Consider the following 19,681-nt stretch of genomic DNA (forward strand, 5'->3'; position numbering starts at 1 on the left):
GTTTCTTGTAGGAGATAGAAGTGTCGGTTACTCAAGTTACATTTAAAAATCACCCGACGCCAAAAATTAACTTCACTCAAAAAGTGTCCTCATACTGGATATATTTAAAGAAAATGGATACATGTTTTTTGGACCTTAGGTGATGATAAAAATACTGAACACAATCAAAATCACACCTGGTTTCCTGTCTTGGTGAAAATGAGGTATTCACCGGTTACTCACGTTACGGTTACTCACGTTACAGTTTGTCCACCTATACAATACATAGGGAATCAGAGTCCGTGAGGAACTTGCTGCTGGTTAATGACTAGGAAACACCCATATATCACTGGAATTGACATTTTGAACATCTTCTCCAGTGTAATTCAATAATATCACAATCTAAATGAGATATACCATGTCTTTTTGAGATAATGCATGAATCATATCTTCACAAATCGGCAACAAATTCTAAACATTGTAACTAAGTTTTATTTGAGGACTAGCAGTGTGTCAAACTTGAATTTACCCAGAATATAATACTAAGGGAACTAAATCTATCTGGGGAAGTAACAGGCCAACTGAACAAAAACCATGAACCAATAGGAAATTGTTAACTTATCAACTGAACATTGAGTATCATTTGGAAGTGGCTTTGGAAGAGAGCTGATTCGTTTAGTCTTCAAAAGGCGACAGAAAATTTGAAGTGCCCACGGTTATTGGCCAAGGTTGGTGCATCAAGTTTGGTGATGAGTTTCTCCCTGAGATAGACTATCTTGTGCCTTGGGTTTAGCCATTTTTAATTGGGCCCAGCTGGCTGCATCACTGTGACTTGTACTGTACGTCATTCTGGTCCCCCTTTGCTTCTATTACAAGGAGGGTACAATACCGCTTCGTATTCAACGGCATACCAGTATATACCGAGTTCTATACTGGTCAGCATTGCCACTCCCTGAGCAGGTTGCATTTTTCTGTGGCCTCCCCCATCTCCCGAGGGGGGTATTCCTTTCAGCAGAGCTGTTGCCATCATCTGTAATGGTGAAAGAGATGACATCTTTGTTCTGTACCTGCAAGTGATGTTTACTGGACATTCCAATGATTGCTTGGCATTCTCAAATACAGATTTCAGACTGAGTTCGCTATTTCTCGCCTCAATTTCAGCTTGTGGCATCAATATGGGCGTCCACCTTGGGCATCCCAGTGGTTGCTGCTACGTTGCTTTTTTGCATTGGTAATGCCTTCCAAGATTTGACTTCGCTTCATGCACGACGCTTCACTGCGAGTCCACCAATCCCATCCACAGAATCTTGAGATTGTGCTATTCTTGAAGGCGGATAATAGCAGCAGCGAGGAATCTGTTCTTAAATTGTAAAGCCGGACCATCCGACCAGACAGATACAGACTTCAAAGCTTGGGGTAGGCCATCAAGAACTTTGTCCACATATGCCATAACTGTATCCTTGGAGTAGACCAGGCTGTCTGATGCCACAACACTGGAATGGAGGGAACCGGAGGAACCGGAGCTGCTACTGTGAACAGGCTCACCTGTCTTTGGTTCCAGTGGGCACTCTGGATTTCATTTGACATACACATGTGTAGTTCTCAGAAGTCTATTTGGATCAGGGCCTTGGTAGAATTGAAGGAAGTGGATCCAGCCCATTCCTGCTCCAGGTTGAAATATGCAGGAGGAGGCAACTTGTCATCTAGTGGCCACCCTCCGAGCTTCTTGCTGAATCTTCTTCATGGGTGATGGGAGGGTACTCTCCAGGTGTTGTACTAACCCTAGCCCTAACCCCCACTGCCCTCTTTTATTGAGCAATTATTTACAAGACAATAATAGGCATTTCCTGCATTGTCACAGTGTGTTAGCTTGGTTACTCACGTTACACATTGGTTACTCACGTTACACGGTTACTCACGTTACAGATTTCAGTGAGCTATCACTCACACATGATGGGTCTCTCCTCATTAGTGATCTTGTTTCCACACTTGGGACTATGAGTACTAACAAAATTATGGTTATCAGATTTCCACTTGTTACAGAAATATCACATAGAGAAAAAGTTGTTTTTTTGGTTACTCACGTTACATCAGTGATTGAAGCCTGAAAAATGTCTGTTCTGAAGTTGTCATGAAGAAATTTTGAAATGTTTTTCTGTCATAACACAGTCAACAGGAGTATCTATAGTAACACATAATAAAACTACTAAAAATTTATACTATCTGATGAGTATCATATAGGATGGAATGGAATGTATGCTGAATTTTCAGGATTATTTTGAGCTCTCATCCTCCTTGATTATATGAGCCATGTATTCAAAATTTGAGTGTTGGAGAAAAATTACTTACCTATTCCACAAACTTATATGTATACTACAACATTAGACTGATAACAGGTTGAAAACTGACACTTCTTATTTTTAGGCCATGTCCCCTCCATCATGGAATTGCCCATATATATACCAGTACAGACATTGAACAGTTTTAACCAATTATGCAAAGTTATAAATGGAGAAATAATTTTGCATGACACATGTGACCTAGCTTAACGAGGATGTCTTCACTCATTGTTATATGTAGTTCAAATGTGCAGGGGTAAGTTGAAAAACCTGTATGGGTCTTTACCACTATTGAAAATTAGGTCATAACAGTGGAGTAGGGTTACTGTAGGTCATGTCGGTCAGTCGGGTCACGTCATCAGGCGGGTCACGTAGGTCAGTGTGGTCATTGTCGGTCAGTCAGGTCATGTCGGTCAGTCGGGACAGTGGGTAGCTAGCTTAAAGGATGGCTTAGGTACAGTTTTAATGTTGATATGTTGTAGACTATTTAAACATGTGTATTTCTATCATTCAAGGTTGTATTTCTATTGCACAGTGGTATTCATCTGAGTCTCATTAAGTAAAGTGGCTGGACTATGTAGTCTAACATGCAGAGACCATTGTTAAGTCAGCTCATATGAGCTGACTTAACAACGGTCTCTGAAATGTTGAAATGCAATACAAAAACGTGATAAAACACATGTACAATGTTGTGGCCTCTAATAATACGTAGTGTAACTTACAAGGAGTTTAGAGTTTGTCATGGCAAAAATGGTGTTTACTAAAGACAACCAAGGATGCCATGCTGTTTTTACACATTTCAGATCCAAAAAGTGTAACAAAAATCAATAAAAGACAATGTGACAATGGTCTCAAAGAAAGAGGCTCAGGTGAACTAGTAAGCATGAATCCTTCCTTCTTCACTTACATACCTAACATCTACATTTACTGTACCTTCCCTGACCTACTAGCAGTGAAACACTGCTAGTAGTTTGCTTTGGGGTGGTCTCCACAGGTTTGCTTGAGTACATATCGGTAGCTATCAGTAGGTCAAAATACAGACAATAATATTGTCTCAAGAAGAGATGATTTTTACCATGAATTAGCAAAGATAATACAAATTAGGCCTAGGTGTTCAGTATGTATACGTATGAAAGGTACAACATAATATGATCACAAACGAGTCATGTGCTTAAAGTGATGCAAAAGAGAAGCTTCTTTATTTAATGTTACCGCGGCCCCTTTACCCTTTATACCCACATATACTGCACGCCTAGTTTACAATGGTAGGTTCATTGGCAATGACGTGACGCTATCATAATCAACTTGTTCCAAAAGTTGCCTTTCCTTATGCGCAAACCATGTCTGAAATCACAAAATTGACCAACTACAGATACATACAGTGCCACACAAAATGGCTACCATCACACTGCATACTTCTAATAGATCTTGATATTTTATCAATTCTTAAGACAGCAATATCCTGTTCATAATTTAGGTTCCTAGCACAATTTACTGTAGCAAATGATGGTCACCACACGTTCACTGAATGTTGTACTCAAAGTGGTGCATCAAGTATTCTATTTATTTGAACTATATATAACCAACTTATAAAAGAAACTGATTAGGATAAACTTTTATAAGCTGAGACAATTACAACACAAGAAAATAGTTAACCTTGGGGAATATCAAAGTATAAGGGCCCTGTGGGGGGTTAGTGTTGAGTCATTAGTATTTAACTCATCCAGTGATGGTTGCTCATTGTTGTATTGTGAATCCAAGACATATATCCATAAAATTGTCATGGAATCTTGAGTTTGTTTTGCCGATAATATAAAACATAGCCGACAACTTCAGATGGTTAATTAATTATGAAAATTGATAGTTAGAGATGAAGAACATAATGTGATTGTATATAAAACAAGAATATATTTTAATTTTGTTATCTTATTTGTGTCATTATAACAAAATAAATTGTTTCATAATTGAGTCTAACCCTGCAAATAGAATGAATTCAACAAAACAATATATTTCTATCTTATTACATGTTTGTGATATTTGAAATAATGTGGGAACTTAATAAAATAAATATCACATTTTGTTGTTGTTGGCTGTTTCTTATATCACTGGTAAAAAATTAGAAGTTCATAATTGGCACACCATACAGTTTATTTAAAATTGCTTTTCCATAAAGATGACATAAAATTGATTAAATAAACCTCGAACCGCCTCAAATAAAAAATCCTTTCATAATCTTACCGGTATTAATGTCAATGACTATACAGTCCCTATCTGCATGCAACATCAAATGTAAACACACAAAGCACTATATGTTGTTAGCTTACCTGATAGCTACTGTAGCTGGCATTGGATGTAACATTGGTACAGATAATATGAACAAAATATGATACTAATCATTTAACTTGACCGCAGAAACTGGCTGAAGGTCCTGAGAAATATGAAAAGATCAGTGTAATGCGCAAGGAGAGGGGGGGTGGGCAGCAACGGGAACGCCCAATCACCATCAGATGTTACAGTATGTCGTCTGAGGATGGTCTAAGGAGTTAAACCCCTCTCCTTTATAGTGTTATAGTTCGCAAATTTTGAAATTTTTCAAACGCTTCAATTGTAACATACTTACATACTATATGTGTATGTAAATTAAATTAACACATTTGTGTATTATTCTATCTTTCAGTGGGTGGGTGGTGGGTTTGGGGGGGGGCTTATTTCCCTTGATTTTATTAGGGGAGGGATAGAATTTTATGTGTAACGCTCCTGATGAGGTCACCATGCCCTGACCTCAGTCGAGGATTATGACATTTTTGTTCGAGAAAGAATAAAACGACGCTTCCGGGCTGAGGGGGCGGCCTTCAATAAAACATCAATTCCTAAATCGGTAACAGAATCCCCCCCCCCCCCCCCATCAACTTCCAAATCCTGCGCACGTCACTCTAGTGGATTTTTCCTGAACTGTAACGGTTAGTGTATAGATTTAGTTTACTGCTTCGTTGTTGAACTTACCTTCTTTTGTAACATGGTCATTTGGTTTCGGTGCTGCCCCTGGGCATGGACCAGGATTGTAACGAGCAGCTGTTGAACAAGAATCACATTAAACATTACAGGAATAGTTACGATTAATTTATCAACAAGTTTTATTTTATTTTACAAGCGGGAAATTGTTCTAATTCTTTTCTAAAGTGTGTATAATTCATGTAATCGTTTTAAATTATTGAATCAAAATAAAGAAAACTGCAAATAAAAATGAATTTCTTGTATGCTATGACAACGGAGAACTAAAGCAAATATATAATGTTAAATGACGTTTTCAGCATAGGCGTAGGAAGGTACTATTGAGTGGGGGGGGGGGCTGAAGACTGATGACCGGCCTGGGGGAGGGTCTAAGGGGAAATTGGAATTTTTTTGCATTTTCACCTGGCCTTAGATGCAATTTGGTGCTCCAAATGAGAGTTTTTTCTCATTTTGAAATGAAAAAAGGGTTTTCTGACTTGCGAAGCGGGGGGATACTTCCGCCCCCCATAATTTTCACTGGGGGGCTGGCGCCCCCAGCCCCCCCGGTCCCTACGCCCTTGGTTTTCAGTCCGAGAAATAACCAGGTAGTTGACCACCTTATTGCTGCAATAGACAGGTAAGCATTCAGGGGGGTACGAAGCTTCCAATAAGTCCAGGGGGGAACAACATCAGAGGGGCACTTTCTCATTCCATAACCACCATTAGTTATGCTATAAACCGATACACATGCCGGCCAATGGCCATATAACTTAAATATATATATGATGTGTTAGTATGCTATCAATACTGTTATGGTGCACATGACTCTATCAACCTACATCTGTGCATACTTCTCTCCATCCATAATTTAGAACTTTCCAAAAAAAAAATCCTTCTGTGTTCATTCATTGAATAAAATCTTTAGCAACCTTGGTTAAATCCAAGTCATCGGTCTTAGATTTGTGTACATTCAATAACATCAGACTGTTGTATCTCTTTTGTGACATTGTGCTTCTCAGATGATTCTTTAGAAGACGCTGTGTGGAGAACGATCTTTCAGCTGAAGCGGTACTTAAATGAGCCAACAAATATATATGAATTAGTTTTGCAAGTTCTGAAAGTAAGGGCTGGACATTTGGGTGTTTCTGCTATAGCAGAAATGATTGTGCTCATTGATGTAATTCTTTTCACATCAGGAAATTGCTGAAGAATAGTACCCCTTAACAACCTAAGCTGTACATCAAACTGCGGAAAATCAATGTCACTGGTGTTTGTTTTCACAAGCTGATCTGATATCCTAAAAGCTATGCCATTTGCTGCATTTAGAATTATAATTTCCTCCATATGGATTAGTATTGTATATGACCCTGCAGTAATTCCAGTGAATCTCCTTTGTAGTACAGCAAGGCATGCATCAATAGCCTCAAAACTCTAGACACAGAAGTAGGATTTGGCATCATCAAATATAGAATATCCTAGTAGAATGAGCTGCAACACTGATTGATTTTCATTTATTGAGATTGTAAATATTGTTAACCGTGCTACAAAGAGATGAGGGATGCCATTTTAGAATAGCATACATACAGACTAAAACTAAATAATTAATGGCTTAAAGGCTTAAGATATTCCAAAAGACATTCTTCATCAAAGGGGCACATTTTATTTGCCAGTAGGGCACATTTGCTATATTGGAAAAAAGTGGGGGTTGTGCCCCCAGCCCCCCTCCCCCGCCCCTGATCCTACCCCTGTAAGCAGATCTTATGTGTACACTTACTTCTTCTATATTGAGAAGCTTCAAAACTTTACTTATCTCATCATACAGGAATATTTAGAGGGATATCTTCCACTGGCTGAAGTTGTCTGCTTAATACAAATTCTTGACATTTTCTGCATCCTTAGGGAAAACCCACACCCTCATAGTATGTTATAAGGTGACGATATGAATATTTACAAAACGAAGTGGAACTTTCTGAGTGCATCTGGCAACAAAAGAGTCAATGATATGATCATGGCAATCCAACGGAAAATGTTTTTTTGCTTTTCTGGATAATTTTTAACTAACTTATCTACATAGAAAAGTATTATTTCTACTAAAAAAAAAAAAAACAGTTGCATTTTGTTGAAATTCTAAAATGAAAGAGAACCTTGACAGCTAAGCGAACATTCTAACTATATCAAGGATAAATGAACAAGAAGATTATAATAGCAAAATAAAGGTTTTGAAAAACATTTGCCGTAATGACATCACAGACTACCCACTGTGATCCATCCCAGGGAAGAATGAGGGGTTTGACCAGTCGAAATTGGTCCCATTCAATCGACCATATCATGAGTTAGGGATAAGATTTTGAGATGGGATCCTCGACTGACAATGTGCTCTAACTCTGCCCTTGTACAACTTGCTATTGCATTTCGTATGACTGTGGTGACTTAAATTACGAATTTCGAATGAAGCGATAATTACCTTTGATGAAGTATTATTTATGATAAATAATTCATAGTTTCCCTGTTAATTTAAAGGGATATTCCGTTGGCAGAAGAAGATAACCTTGTATTAAGAAGGAATAGATGATGCAAGCTGACAAAAAACGGAAATTTGACGTTTTGGCGAGATGTATCTCGACAAAGATACATTTTCAGATTTTGAACGATTTGGTATCATCTCCATACATCCCGAAAAAAAAAAACGTCAATTGTCAACTTCTTTTCATATTGGCAAGTTGTTGCATATCTCATCAATATGTCCTTTCTACGCTTCCATACATTTATTACCACGCGTTCTACTCCAATAACAATAAGAAGTATAATATGACGCCAACCTGAAGTTGGCAAGGTGCCAAGAATAAGCAAAGACAATCGTAGCTTATCACTTTGAAATTAAAGTGCAAACACAATAACACTATACAAATCATATGTATGTAAATAGATCACAGAAATAAACTTTAAATGTCAAGAACATAGGGAATGAATGAAAATACATGTCCCACCAAATACATGCATGTTTGTCATTATATGAAATTACTTCCTCTCTATATCAGTTGTTCACTTGCTCTTGTAATGTAGTGCTAGGCAGTTCAACAAAATGCCTGCTTGCTTTAATAATTGAGTTCTCTCATTTTTTGTATCTTTACCAACGTATACCCATGTACGCTGTATGTTCCATACTGTAGGATATTACAATGGCGACCGGGATTTTCCCCAAAAAATGACTCTTTTTCTTAACTTGTTCGAACATTTGTTATAACACCTTTCAGTGGGAAACTTGATGATTTTATTCTAAACCAATGAGCAAGTTATGAAAAGAGATTGACATAGTTCTGCACCTATGAAAAAAATAACTTATTGAACATCAAATGTTGAATTCCGAAATGCTTAATTGCAACATTGGCAACTACGATTGGCACACGCCATACACCAGTGTTGAGTGTGGATAGCTAGGCCTAACATTAGGCTATGCAGCCGTTATATGCGTGAATCAGTTAGGTGACCAAGTTGTAGTATTGAACTGACCTTGGTTGCCAACGTTAGTAGTTGTGAGAAGTACACACTCAAATGACGAGATGCCGTTGAAAATAAATTGTTATATCCAACGTGTTTGTCCTCTTTGTGTTGTTCTTATTATTTTACTTCAATTTAACAGTAAAGGATATGGAGAAAATCTTTTCAAACACATTGAGCACAGTTCGTGTTCAAAAATTGATCGTTAAAGCTTGAAAGGTACATGGCGCAATCCACAATACCATACAACATGTACAGCCACGCACGCAACTGGCTCAGAACACAGGCCTAGCAGTGAGAAAACATTTGAGCAGGGCTCTGTTAGTTGAACAACTTGACAAAGATGCAAAGAGTAACATTAGACCAATCACAGTCTATTATTCACAAGATACACCTGGCGTCAGGCACGCTTGAGCCCAAGGAATACTAAAGGAGTTAAAATGTTGCATATGGCTGGAAATTACAGAAGTTGCTGTTGGACAATTTTTCTTTGTACGCTAATAGATTTTATTTTCTTTGCAAGTTTCCTTTCATTATTTCTTATCAATTATCGCTAGACAAGGCGACTCTCAGTTGGTTGTTCGTTTACGTTGATGAACACGCAGTGGCGTAGGAAGGTACTTTTGAGTGGGGGGCTGAAGACTGATGGCCGGCCTGGGGGAGGTGTCCCCCTCCCCTTTGGAATTTTTTGCATTTCCAGGTGGCCTCAGATGCAATTTGGTGCAATATAGCACACTTCAACACCCACTCCATTTTGTAAACTTAATTTTGTATTTTCACCTGGCCTTAGATGCAATTTGGTGCTCCAAATGAGATTTTTTTCTGATTTGGAAATGAAAAAGGGGTTTTCTGACTTGCTGAGCGGGGGGCGGAATGATACTTCCGCCCGCCATATTTTTCACTGGGGGGCTGGCGCCCCCAGCCCCCTGGTTCCTACGCCCTTGTGAACACGTGTCTCCTATTTAACGTAAACAATTTATAATCTTCGCCGACCAGGCTATAATCCCCGCTTTTGCCAGCAATATTTTTCAATTTGTACTTGAAAGTGTAGACGGCAAATTCTCTTCACTCCTTGAAGAGAAATTTATTTTACCGCCAAGACACCACCCGCGAACATGACTAGAGCCTCGTGCAATTGGTACCTTCGATCACTTTGTCAGTCACTACTGAATTTATTGGACCAATCATATTGTAAAGAATTTTTTTTTTACGATCTCCAATTAGCCATAATGGGGTTTACGCTCGGCCCTGATCTCCAAAAATATTACATCTTAATAGCGTGAATATGGGGGTAGAGCAATTGATTTTCTCGGGAGGGGGTATTACATTAACATCTACGTTGAGGAAGATTTTCTATCTGGGGAAAAATTTGTTATCTATCAGGGGCAGATCCAGGATTTTGAGAAAGGGGGGCGGAAGACATCCCGATGGTAGCACTTTAGTGATCTGCGTCCAGGGGGAGGGGTCTAGGGGAGGGGTTGTCCCCCTCCCCCTTGGAAATTTTTGGTTAATTGTGAGTGCTTAGATGCAAAATGGTGAAACATTTCGCCAAAAACTAGAAAAACCAGAAACGTTGCAGACACGCTTTTTTGTGCACATTTTTTTTCTCGATAGACACATATTTAACAACGCTCAACAGTGCATGTACAATGGATACACTATTATTGCGTCGATTCGTTTTTTCTTTTGCGCGAAAATTATGACACCAGATTCACCCCAAGAAAAAACATAAAACAAGATATATTCAATGAGATAATTATGATATACTTATTCATGAAAGGGTGTAGGCGGTTTTACACTATCTCACGCAACGGAGTCGACAAGAACCTGAAGTATTTTGAAGAGAGGGCCCGATAATAAGCGGAAACGGATCACCGACCGAAAAAATACCGGAATTTATTATATAAATTATAAGTTATTTGCCGAGAGGTTTTTAACTTGCTGGCGTCGGGTGATTGGATTGGTGAATGAGTTTATCAGATGAAGAACTGGAAAATCGAAATAACCGATAAAGAAGCTCCCGTTCTCCTTTTCTCTATTCAGCTTTCCTTCTTTCTTCCCCTTCCGCTCTCTTCACCTTTTCTCCTTTTGCTGACAGACCCAAAATTTGCCGACAGCGACCAAATTATTGGGGGGTGTGACACCCCCACACCCCCCCCCCCCCCGCCGCTCGCTACGCCCCTGCACGCGGAATTATCCAAACTGTTTCCAAAAGAACCGATTCTAGCCTACAAAAGGGCCCAATATCTCAAAGATTTACTTGTTAACTCAAGGTTTCATACTAACGAAGAATCAGCTGACTCTCAAGGTTCACACGAAGCTCTTTTAGATGCTCTTATAGCTGCACTAAGAGTCTATAAAAACTCGTGCACAGAAAATAGATGCATTTTGAGAACGAGACGCCCAGGCCGAATATAAAATATTCAAAGGCTACTACTGATGATGCTCCTCCTGTAAAGTTTGAGAGCAGAAACCGGTCTAGGTGCATGGTCATAAGAACCTACACTAGTCTCTCCTACTATTAACAGTACACTCAATTCACCTAATAGGTGCAATTATGTTTCACCACGAGGAGCATGTTATAAGTTCATGTTCCTCGGGCCCTCCCTTAAAAATACTTCAGGTTCTTGGCGACTACGTTGCGTTAGATAGTGTAAAATCACCTACACCCCTTTCATTCAGATAATTATGATATACTTGCTAACTGTGCATTGATTTTTCCCTGACAGTAATAGTCAGCACTATAGTACTGAGCCGTATCTAATTAATACGTGATGCCGCGTAGGCCTGATAATTGCCTTAGTTTCAAATTTGGAATAAAAACGATCGCGTTTCAGGGAAGAGCAGCTGGATATATATTAGGCTTTTCTTTCACCAAGTTATGCCTATTAGGCATTTGAAGTACTCACACATAAAAAAAAAAAACGCAACTGATTTCCAAAAGGGGGGGCCGGGTCGCCCCCCCCCCCTGGATCCGCCCCTGTCTATTAATTCCAACGAATTCTATTTTATCATCATTAGCAGGTTGAACAGTAAGCAACCGACCAAACAAACCCTTCCTTAGTTAACAGAAATTCTTAGACGATTGTAAGTAAAAATTTTCTGTCATTATCAGAGTAGTTTCTTGCTGACGAGACCATCGGGTGATCGGGTTGACCCGTGAGTGTTTTTCTGAACACGAACTTGAAATTCGTAAAGTCTAGTAAACACAAGACAAACGATAATTTTACGTGATGTTAAAACTTTAAGAAAGAATTTCACTAACACATTTCTTTTCGACATTTTTACTTTTAAGTTAAGTTAACGTGGGTAATAAAAATAGAGTCATGAAGACAGTAACGTTTCTTGAATCTATTCTCCTTATTTTTTACCCGTTACTGCGAACGAACTAGACTTTTACAGCAGTGTTGGTATAGCTTCAAAAATACGCATCTTAGCGATCGCGACACCTCCGTCAGAGATTTGAATGTTTTCAATGAAATTCGGGAAGGAAAAAAGAACCGGTTTTTGAGCCAGAATCGGGTTTTTGCAAGAAAAAAAAAACGATTTGGGTTTTCACGAAACCGTGCAAGCTTAGTTGGGGGACTCTTAGATGAGCAATATCGAGTGAAACGGGTAAATGTTTTTACCCAAGCCTAGGCCTATATAGCTACCTTAAGTCGGATTGAACAACATAAATGTGTGTTTTTGGAGGGGGCGGGGGGGGGGGGGGGACTGGCAACGCTGGCTTATATTCCTACAGTCCAATTGTGCTGGAAGTATAGCATGTAACATTTCACCTTAGCTCTTATACGAAGATAACTGGTATGACCTTGGGATCGTTGAAGGGAACTCCGTCATTAGGGAGATCTGGAGGTCCATCCCCACAAAAAGAAAAGAAAAATGTGACGTTATGCATTTCTGAGGTAATCACTTGTAGGCTATTAATTAGATATACAAATATGTCGACATGGTTGTTCCCAGAACACTATTACTGTTGTTCACTCATGAGCACTTAATGTATATCATTGTTAAAAAGGTACATTTTGGTAAAATTAAGCCTACCTTGAGACCTCCCTCCAAGAAGCAGAATGACAGCAATCAGAAGATGAATAAATAAAGGTGATCGACACTGCTTTAATCCTCCTTTCTCCATTTTGAACAAATCCAGAGGCGGAAAGGGAAAAACAATCTAAGTTTATCAAATGTGTCTTTTCCTGTGGTAAGTAGGTACGTATCATGTATGTCTTGCCGTTCTGTGATACTAATGAAGAATTACTGACCGTTTGCCAGTAGTTATTACCATCTTCATAAAGCGTCCAATAAAGTCACCCATATAATGTCTTTTAATTGGTCATGATGGTGGATGACGTATGTAATGTTTCATGCATATTCAAGTTCAACATTGTGATTACAATATGGAGCTGGTTGTACACAATTCCGTATTCACATCATATCAATTAGTTGATCACGATGTAAGTCTGGAAGCTGATGAGTGGTCGATTGTTTTACATACGATACCCCAGACAATTTGAATATGCAATGAAAATTGCTTAGTCTCAATTGGCTGTTTTTGCCTTCAATGCGCAGATAGATTGAACACAGCTAGTTAGATTTGAAGCATTAATTCTCTTCTGTAAGTCTGGAAGCTGATGAGCGGTCGATTGTTTTACAGACGATACCCCAGACAATTTGAATATGCAATGAAAATTGCTTAGTCTCAATTGGCTGTTCATTCATACTTAGTAAAGATTCCTTAATCCTATTGGTCCATGCAGGTCAGCTGACCGTGGTTAATTCTGTGAGTAACGCACGGTAAAATAACGGGGCATCACTTTAATAAATCTTTGGTTATATGTAACCAAAAATGTTTTGTTTTATGATTTTTCCCCACACAAATGGTAGTGTATGAATGAACGGGGTTAATCAACGGTCTAGCGTGCATTACTCACATGATTAATGCACTCCGGGTGTTAATGCTATCGCTGGATGCACTCGTGCATCGCTTGCATTATCCCCCGATCGTGCATTAATCCTGTAAGTAACGCACGCTAGACCGTTGATTAACCCCTTATTTATGCCTTCAATGCGCAGATATAGATTGAACACAGCTAGTTAGATTTGAAGCATTAATTCTCTTCTTTGTAAAACAAGTCTTGTGAAAATGATTGGTTGTTGCTGCCCTTCGAGGTTTCTACTCCCCCCCCCACACCCCCACCCCTTCCTACCATCCCTCGATTGAACTTTCTTCCTACGCCTCGGATACCACGATTCTCTTGAAAAGTGACCAAATACTATAAATGACGTTTTTAACAAAACACATGTGTATCCGCATATATATATATTCGTAAAGGGAGACTTCTGGTAACCAATGAGCATGGCAGTAATGCCATATATCACAACACTATTAGTGTATCAGGAAAACTTGAATTTGCACGTGATATCTGTTAAACCCCGATCAGCCCTTTGTTGTTCTACAGCTAACAGTGGGGGCGCAACAACTGTTTTGTACTGGGGAGAGGGGGGGGGGTAAGATGAAAAACTTCACATTAAGAGGATTCCAAAATTCTTCCAACTGATTTAGATAGGGGCATAGAAAGGGTACAGTACTGTACTCTTGTTTAGCCAGTAGGTATGATTACCTCAAAAAACCTGAGCATGAGTCAATTACCCTTGAAGGGAACATTTTCGTTTTCCAAGGCGACAGCGAAACCTTTTCAAACGTCATCGTCACGAAGTTATTATAAATTATTACCTTGAGATGGATATGAGGTTGTGTGGATTTGACAAACGGACCAATTGACTACACTATAAAAGCGTTAACTACTGTAACTGACAATACGATCCAATCGGTAAGATGATTGGTTCAATATCAATTTGAATATTCATATAGCATCGGAAATGATAAATTTGATGACATTGACGGAGATATTAAGATGAGTGTAAGAAATGGAGAGCTAAAAATTTGCACACACACAATGAGTCGTGTACACTATAGCAAAAGTTTGTTAAAATTGTAGAAATGATAGCACCATTTTGCATCTAAGCCCGCTTCCTAAACATATTTCTGAAAGAGAAGTTATTGGCATAGGCGTAGGAGGCGAGGGGAAGCCCCCCCCCCCCCCCGCAAAAAGATATTCCTGTGAAAATTCGGGCAATATTCTGATATTTGTATCGGGCACTGCCAAAAATATATACAATAATCTTGTTTGATGAGAGTTAGTAAGTCCGTATAAAAACTCAGCCTAAGGTAGTAATAGACTATAACGTTATAAACGTTTATAACTAACGTTTATAACTAAACGTCTATAACGTTCTAAACGTCCCCGACTTATCTGGCATTGATGTTGTGGAGTTATGTGCATAGGGGGTGGCATGCCAGAATAGCCGACCCCCCCCCCCACCCCACACACACTTTTGACGCCAACTAGTGAAAATAATATTGGGAGAATAACCTTGTATACATAAGTTTCCTTCCAATGGTAGCACCAGTATGCATCTAAGTTTAGCACCTTTTAATTTAGTAACACATTCTCAAAAGGTGAGGGGGGTTTCACCAGTACGCCCTTCAATTTTGCTTACATTTTCGGGCAAATCGTTACAGCACCCAAACCAATTGGGCTCCTATTCGCCCATGGTTATTGGTCTCCCCTTCCTTAGATCTGACCCCAAAATGGACTGCGGCGAAATTTTGTGCTCGCCAACTCCCCTCCCCCTCCTCTCATTTTTGGCAAAGAATCAAGGGCGTAGGAACCGGGGGGCTGGGGGGCGCCAGCCCCCAGTGAAAAATATGGGGGGCGGAAGTATCATTCCGCCCCCCCCCCCCCGCTCAGCAAGTCAGAAAACCCCTTTTTCATTTCCAAATCAGAAAAAAATCTCATTTGGAGCACCAAATTGCATCTAAGGCCAGGTGAAAATGCAAAATTATTTACAAAATGGAGTGGGTGTTGAAGTGTGCTATATTGCACGAAATTGCATCTGAGGCCACCTGGAAATGCAAAAAATTCCAAAGGGGAGGGGGACACCCCCTCCCCTTAGACCCCTCCCCCAGGCCGGTCATCAGTCTTCAGCCCCCCCCCACTCAAAAGTACCTTCCTACGCCACTGCAAAGAATAGATATATTTTGCAAAAGGAAGGTCTATTCATTATTGTATATTAAAAAGCAATGATTTCTTTTCTTTTATGACGGTGGCATTGACGGCACATGCAGACGAGATGTAAAAGCACTATGTTAGTTTACCTCGACAGCGTGTCAACATATGCGATATTTGCCGAGTGAGGAACAAGTGACATATTGACGAAAATTTCCATTTCTCGAGTTGCTTCTTGGAAGCACATACGTATGTAAACAGTTAGAAAGCGGTGGCAATGACAATTATTTATCCATAAACCTATTGTGATTGAGTGTTGTGTAAAAAGTCGCATGTCTTCTATAGAAAACTGTAATATAAAATGGAAGTTCTTAATTAATTTCAAAAACTGTCATAAAATATTCCATATTGATAAAAAAAACAAAAAACAGACCATAATCAAAGTTTGTTTATTGACATTTTTGAGGTTGTTATGGCAACGGATTTTATTTTCCCTGATACCAGTCGGCGATAGATAACCAAACTTACAAAAAGGCTATTCCAGGGAGAAAGTATATTTTTGGCTGATGAAAGAGGAATACAATCTAAGCTTCCAGTTGAAGTTTGAATTCATTTTCTAGGCAACGCTTTCAGATAACATCAGATTGATACCGAGACCAAAAGTGAACTTGAAGCAAGCAGATGTCATGTCAGACGTACAATGATAAATTTGTTTCAGGGTACTTGTTATTGTTGTTGTAAGATACAAAATAAATACTTCAAAATTGTGTTGCATTTGAAATCGAATACATCACAGTCATTGGCACATTGTGAATTTCACATCCCTTAAGGTAATTCATTTAAATTCATTTATAACTTAATATAAATTCAAGTGCTTTCAACACAGTTTTACCGAATCGCTTAATCAGTGACTAATGTAGTTTCATTGAGGAAAATTGGACTGTTCACACTATATCTTTTATTTTAATCTCTCTCTGTTCTAATTCATTTAATTAATTAATTATTTGGTTTTCATATATATATAATTGGTCCTAGGTATAAATTTTATGTAATTTATACTGGAATAAAGAAATTAAGAAAAAATATTGAATTGAATTGAAACAGCTAATCTTAATTCAAAACAATATAGTGTAATTAAACATAGGAAAACAAACATGTTGATGTTTGCAAATTACATGTTAGTCCTGCAGGGTGAAGGTTTCTTGCCAGCATGTATAGAATTCAAATTATGAATGAACGTTGTGTGCCGCAAATATTCCCAACAACTTCGGTTCATATATAGGCTTAATTAACAGTTGAAATCACAGTTAATAATCTTCCTCGTATATCCAAGTTGGCCTATACATTAAATCTACGAGAGGAGGCTTTTTATTTAATTGCTGTGAATTTGGTTGAAATGTTTAAGAAGGATAAAACCGAACATGTACTGTTTCATGAGTGGCGGTGGAAAATATTATGATGAACGTTTTTTTTTCTGCGGACTAGAAAATCTTTTATTATAAGCCTCGAGTGCTTAAAACCATTGAAAATGACTAGCTGTAATAACCAGAATGCAAATAATGCATTGTGGTTTCGATGATGTAACATGAGTAGTTTTCTTCATTTATCAGACGTAATGTATAGTAAGGGAGTACAACATATACTTGATCTTAGTAATACAGTGACAATCAGTGTGATGTGACAGACAATACATTCTCAATGACACAGGCTGTCCTGAAATGACCATTGACCTCAACAACAGGCTTCTTGTGCTAAATGTGATAGATACATCAACATACTAAATATGACATCTGTCCTTGTTGAAAAATTGTGTAAATCACGATTTCACCATTTGACCCATGGTGAACTCAAACGACCATTGACCTCAGCCCACAACATAAGGCTTCTTGTACTCAATGTGGTACAATTACATACCAAATATGCGATCTGTCCAAGCTACCCTACAAGAAAATTTTTGGTTTTACAAACCCCCCAGATGGCCGGAAACGGCCCTTCCCGAGTGTTCATTCTGGTTCCCTGGCCTCTTGCTAACTTGAGACACCTCATTCAATATCACATTTAAACCCAAAAAACAAATGAGTTAAAATGGTACGTAATTCAATAGTACATAATGTATTTAAAATTAGCAAGGTACATGTACAGAGTAGTCTTACGTTTCAACTTCTGATACTTATAGATACAAAGATAGGCCTGAAATGTCTTTGATACAACTATAGCCAGTAATTGTCTTTGATACAACTGTAGCTATTAAATGTCTAATTCAATAGTACATAATGTATTTAAAATTAGCAAGGTACATATACAGAGTAGTCGTATACGTTTCAACTTCTGATACTTACAGATACAAAGATAGGCCTGAAATGTCTTTGATATAACTATAGCCAGAAATTGTCTTTGATACAACTGTAGCTATTAAATGTTTAAGTTAGCCTAATAAGAGAAGGCGAGAGGTATCCGACGATTGCAATCTGATGCAAATTTCTCAACTATTTTTTCAACTGAAATATTATCTGCGTAAACGGGTTCTTAACTGCATGTTAAAAAACTGACAAGATCGGATCCTAGTCTTTTTCGGCGGGTAGAGTGTTGAATGAAACGGCACGCGATAGAAATGACAGCCTAGATGACAGAAGAATAGGTCACCTAATTTAGCCATATTCTTGCTACGTTCATTTCAATAGTTTTTCCTGTCTAAGACTCTTAAACTCGTCCAGCAAGCTTATCGATTTGAATTATGGGTGTTTTTTTAAAAAAAAAGATAACTTGGCCAAAAAAATGTAGGCCCGGGCCTACAGTGCTACATACTGGCTACGCCCTGATCATATGATATCATAATCAGCAGATTTTGTTTCCTGTTTGAATTCTTGTACATGTTCTTTTACATAATATATCAGAAAGACAAACATAGTGCTCTTTTACAATTTTTCCAGTAGGATGATTCATGTTTATTGTCCAATGTCTGGACTTTAATACATTTGACGAACTTAACTGATGGACAATATAAACTTTCATATTTTGTAATATTGCCAGATATGCAGTGGCCTAAAAACAAATATCGTTATCGCAGTGTATTAGCAGTGTAATAATTATTACAGGAAGTGCGTATATCACGTACGATTGCTAGCTTAGCTTCATAACATGCTGTTCGTGCAACACCTTAGGACGACTCATAGAACGAACGTTGTCGACGTTGTTGTGCATACAGTTCGTGACATTCCATAGAGTGCGGTTAGGTAGGCAATATGTATTTTATTACACAGTGGCCAACTGTAGGCTTGTAATTGGCTATAAGCTAAATTTAGCTAATTGCATCTGCCAAACTAAGTAGTTGAATCAGAAGGCGCGAATGTTACTACGATTACAATCGAGTTAACGGAGCTGACGAGTATTCAAGATCAAAAGAGCACTGACAAAATACCATGCTAAAAACGGCAGTTTAAAAAAAAAATCGACACTGAAAGGGGGGAGCCGTCGCTCCCCCTGCTCCCCCCCCCCTGGCTACGTCCCTGGCTGGCAAACGGGTCAATGATGTTTGATTATCAAACTTATTACTGTATATGGAACTGACGAGTATCCCTTGATTTTCTCTACTATATCATTCAAGGGCGTAGGAACGGGGGGGGGGGGGGGGGCTGGGGGGGCGCCAGCTCCCCCAGTGAAAAATATGGGGGGGGGGCGGAAGTATCGTTCCGCCCCCCCCCCCCCCCGCTCCGCAAGTCAGAAAACCCCTTTTTCATTTCCAAATGAGAAAAAAATCTCATTTGAAGCACCAAATTGCATCTAAGGCCAGGTGAAAATGCAAAA

At 38.8% G+C, this 19,681-nt stretch overlaps 1 protein-coding gene across 6 annotated transcripts in view; it reads right to left on the reverse strand.

The window, feature by feature from the left end:
- LOC139974357 (fibrinogen-like protein A) overlaps positions 1-13,811 on the reverse strand; it is a 148,189-nt gene extending 134,378 nt beyond the window's left edge. For 3 of the 6 annotated variants that reach the window (XR_011795457.1, XR_011795456.1, XM_071981437.1), the window contains exons 1-2: positions 12,852-13,065; positions 5,322-5,390 (exon numbers count right to left, since the gene is read on the reverse strand). Coding sequence is in view for 4 of the 6 variants with exons in the window: in XM_071981437.1 (XP_071837538.1) it covers positions 5,322-5,390; positions 12,852-12,942 (160 nt within the window). In the remaining 2 variants the exon portion in view is untranslated. Of the gene's footprint in view, positions 1-5,321; positions 5,391-12,851 lie in introns of all 6 variants that reach the window. The other 3 variants (XM_071981436.1, XM_071981439.1, XM_071981441.1) reach the window with 3 other exon arrangements.
- Positions 13,812-19,681: the final 5,870 nt, after the last annotated feature.

The sequence above is a fragment of the Apostichopus japonicus genome, chromosome 9, assembly GCF_037975245.1.
Source record: "Apostichopus japonicus isolate 1M-3 chromosome 9, ASM3797524v1, whole genome shotgun sequence".
Lineage (NCBI taxonomy): Eukaryota > Metazoa > Echinodermata > Holothuroidea > Aspidochirotida > Stichopodidae > Apostichopus > Apostichopus japonicus.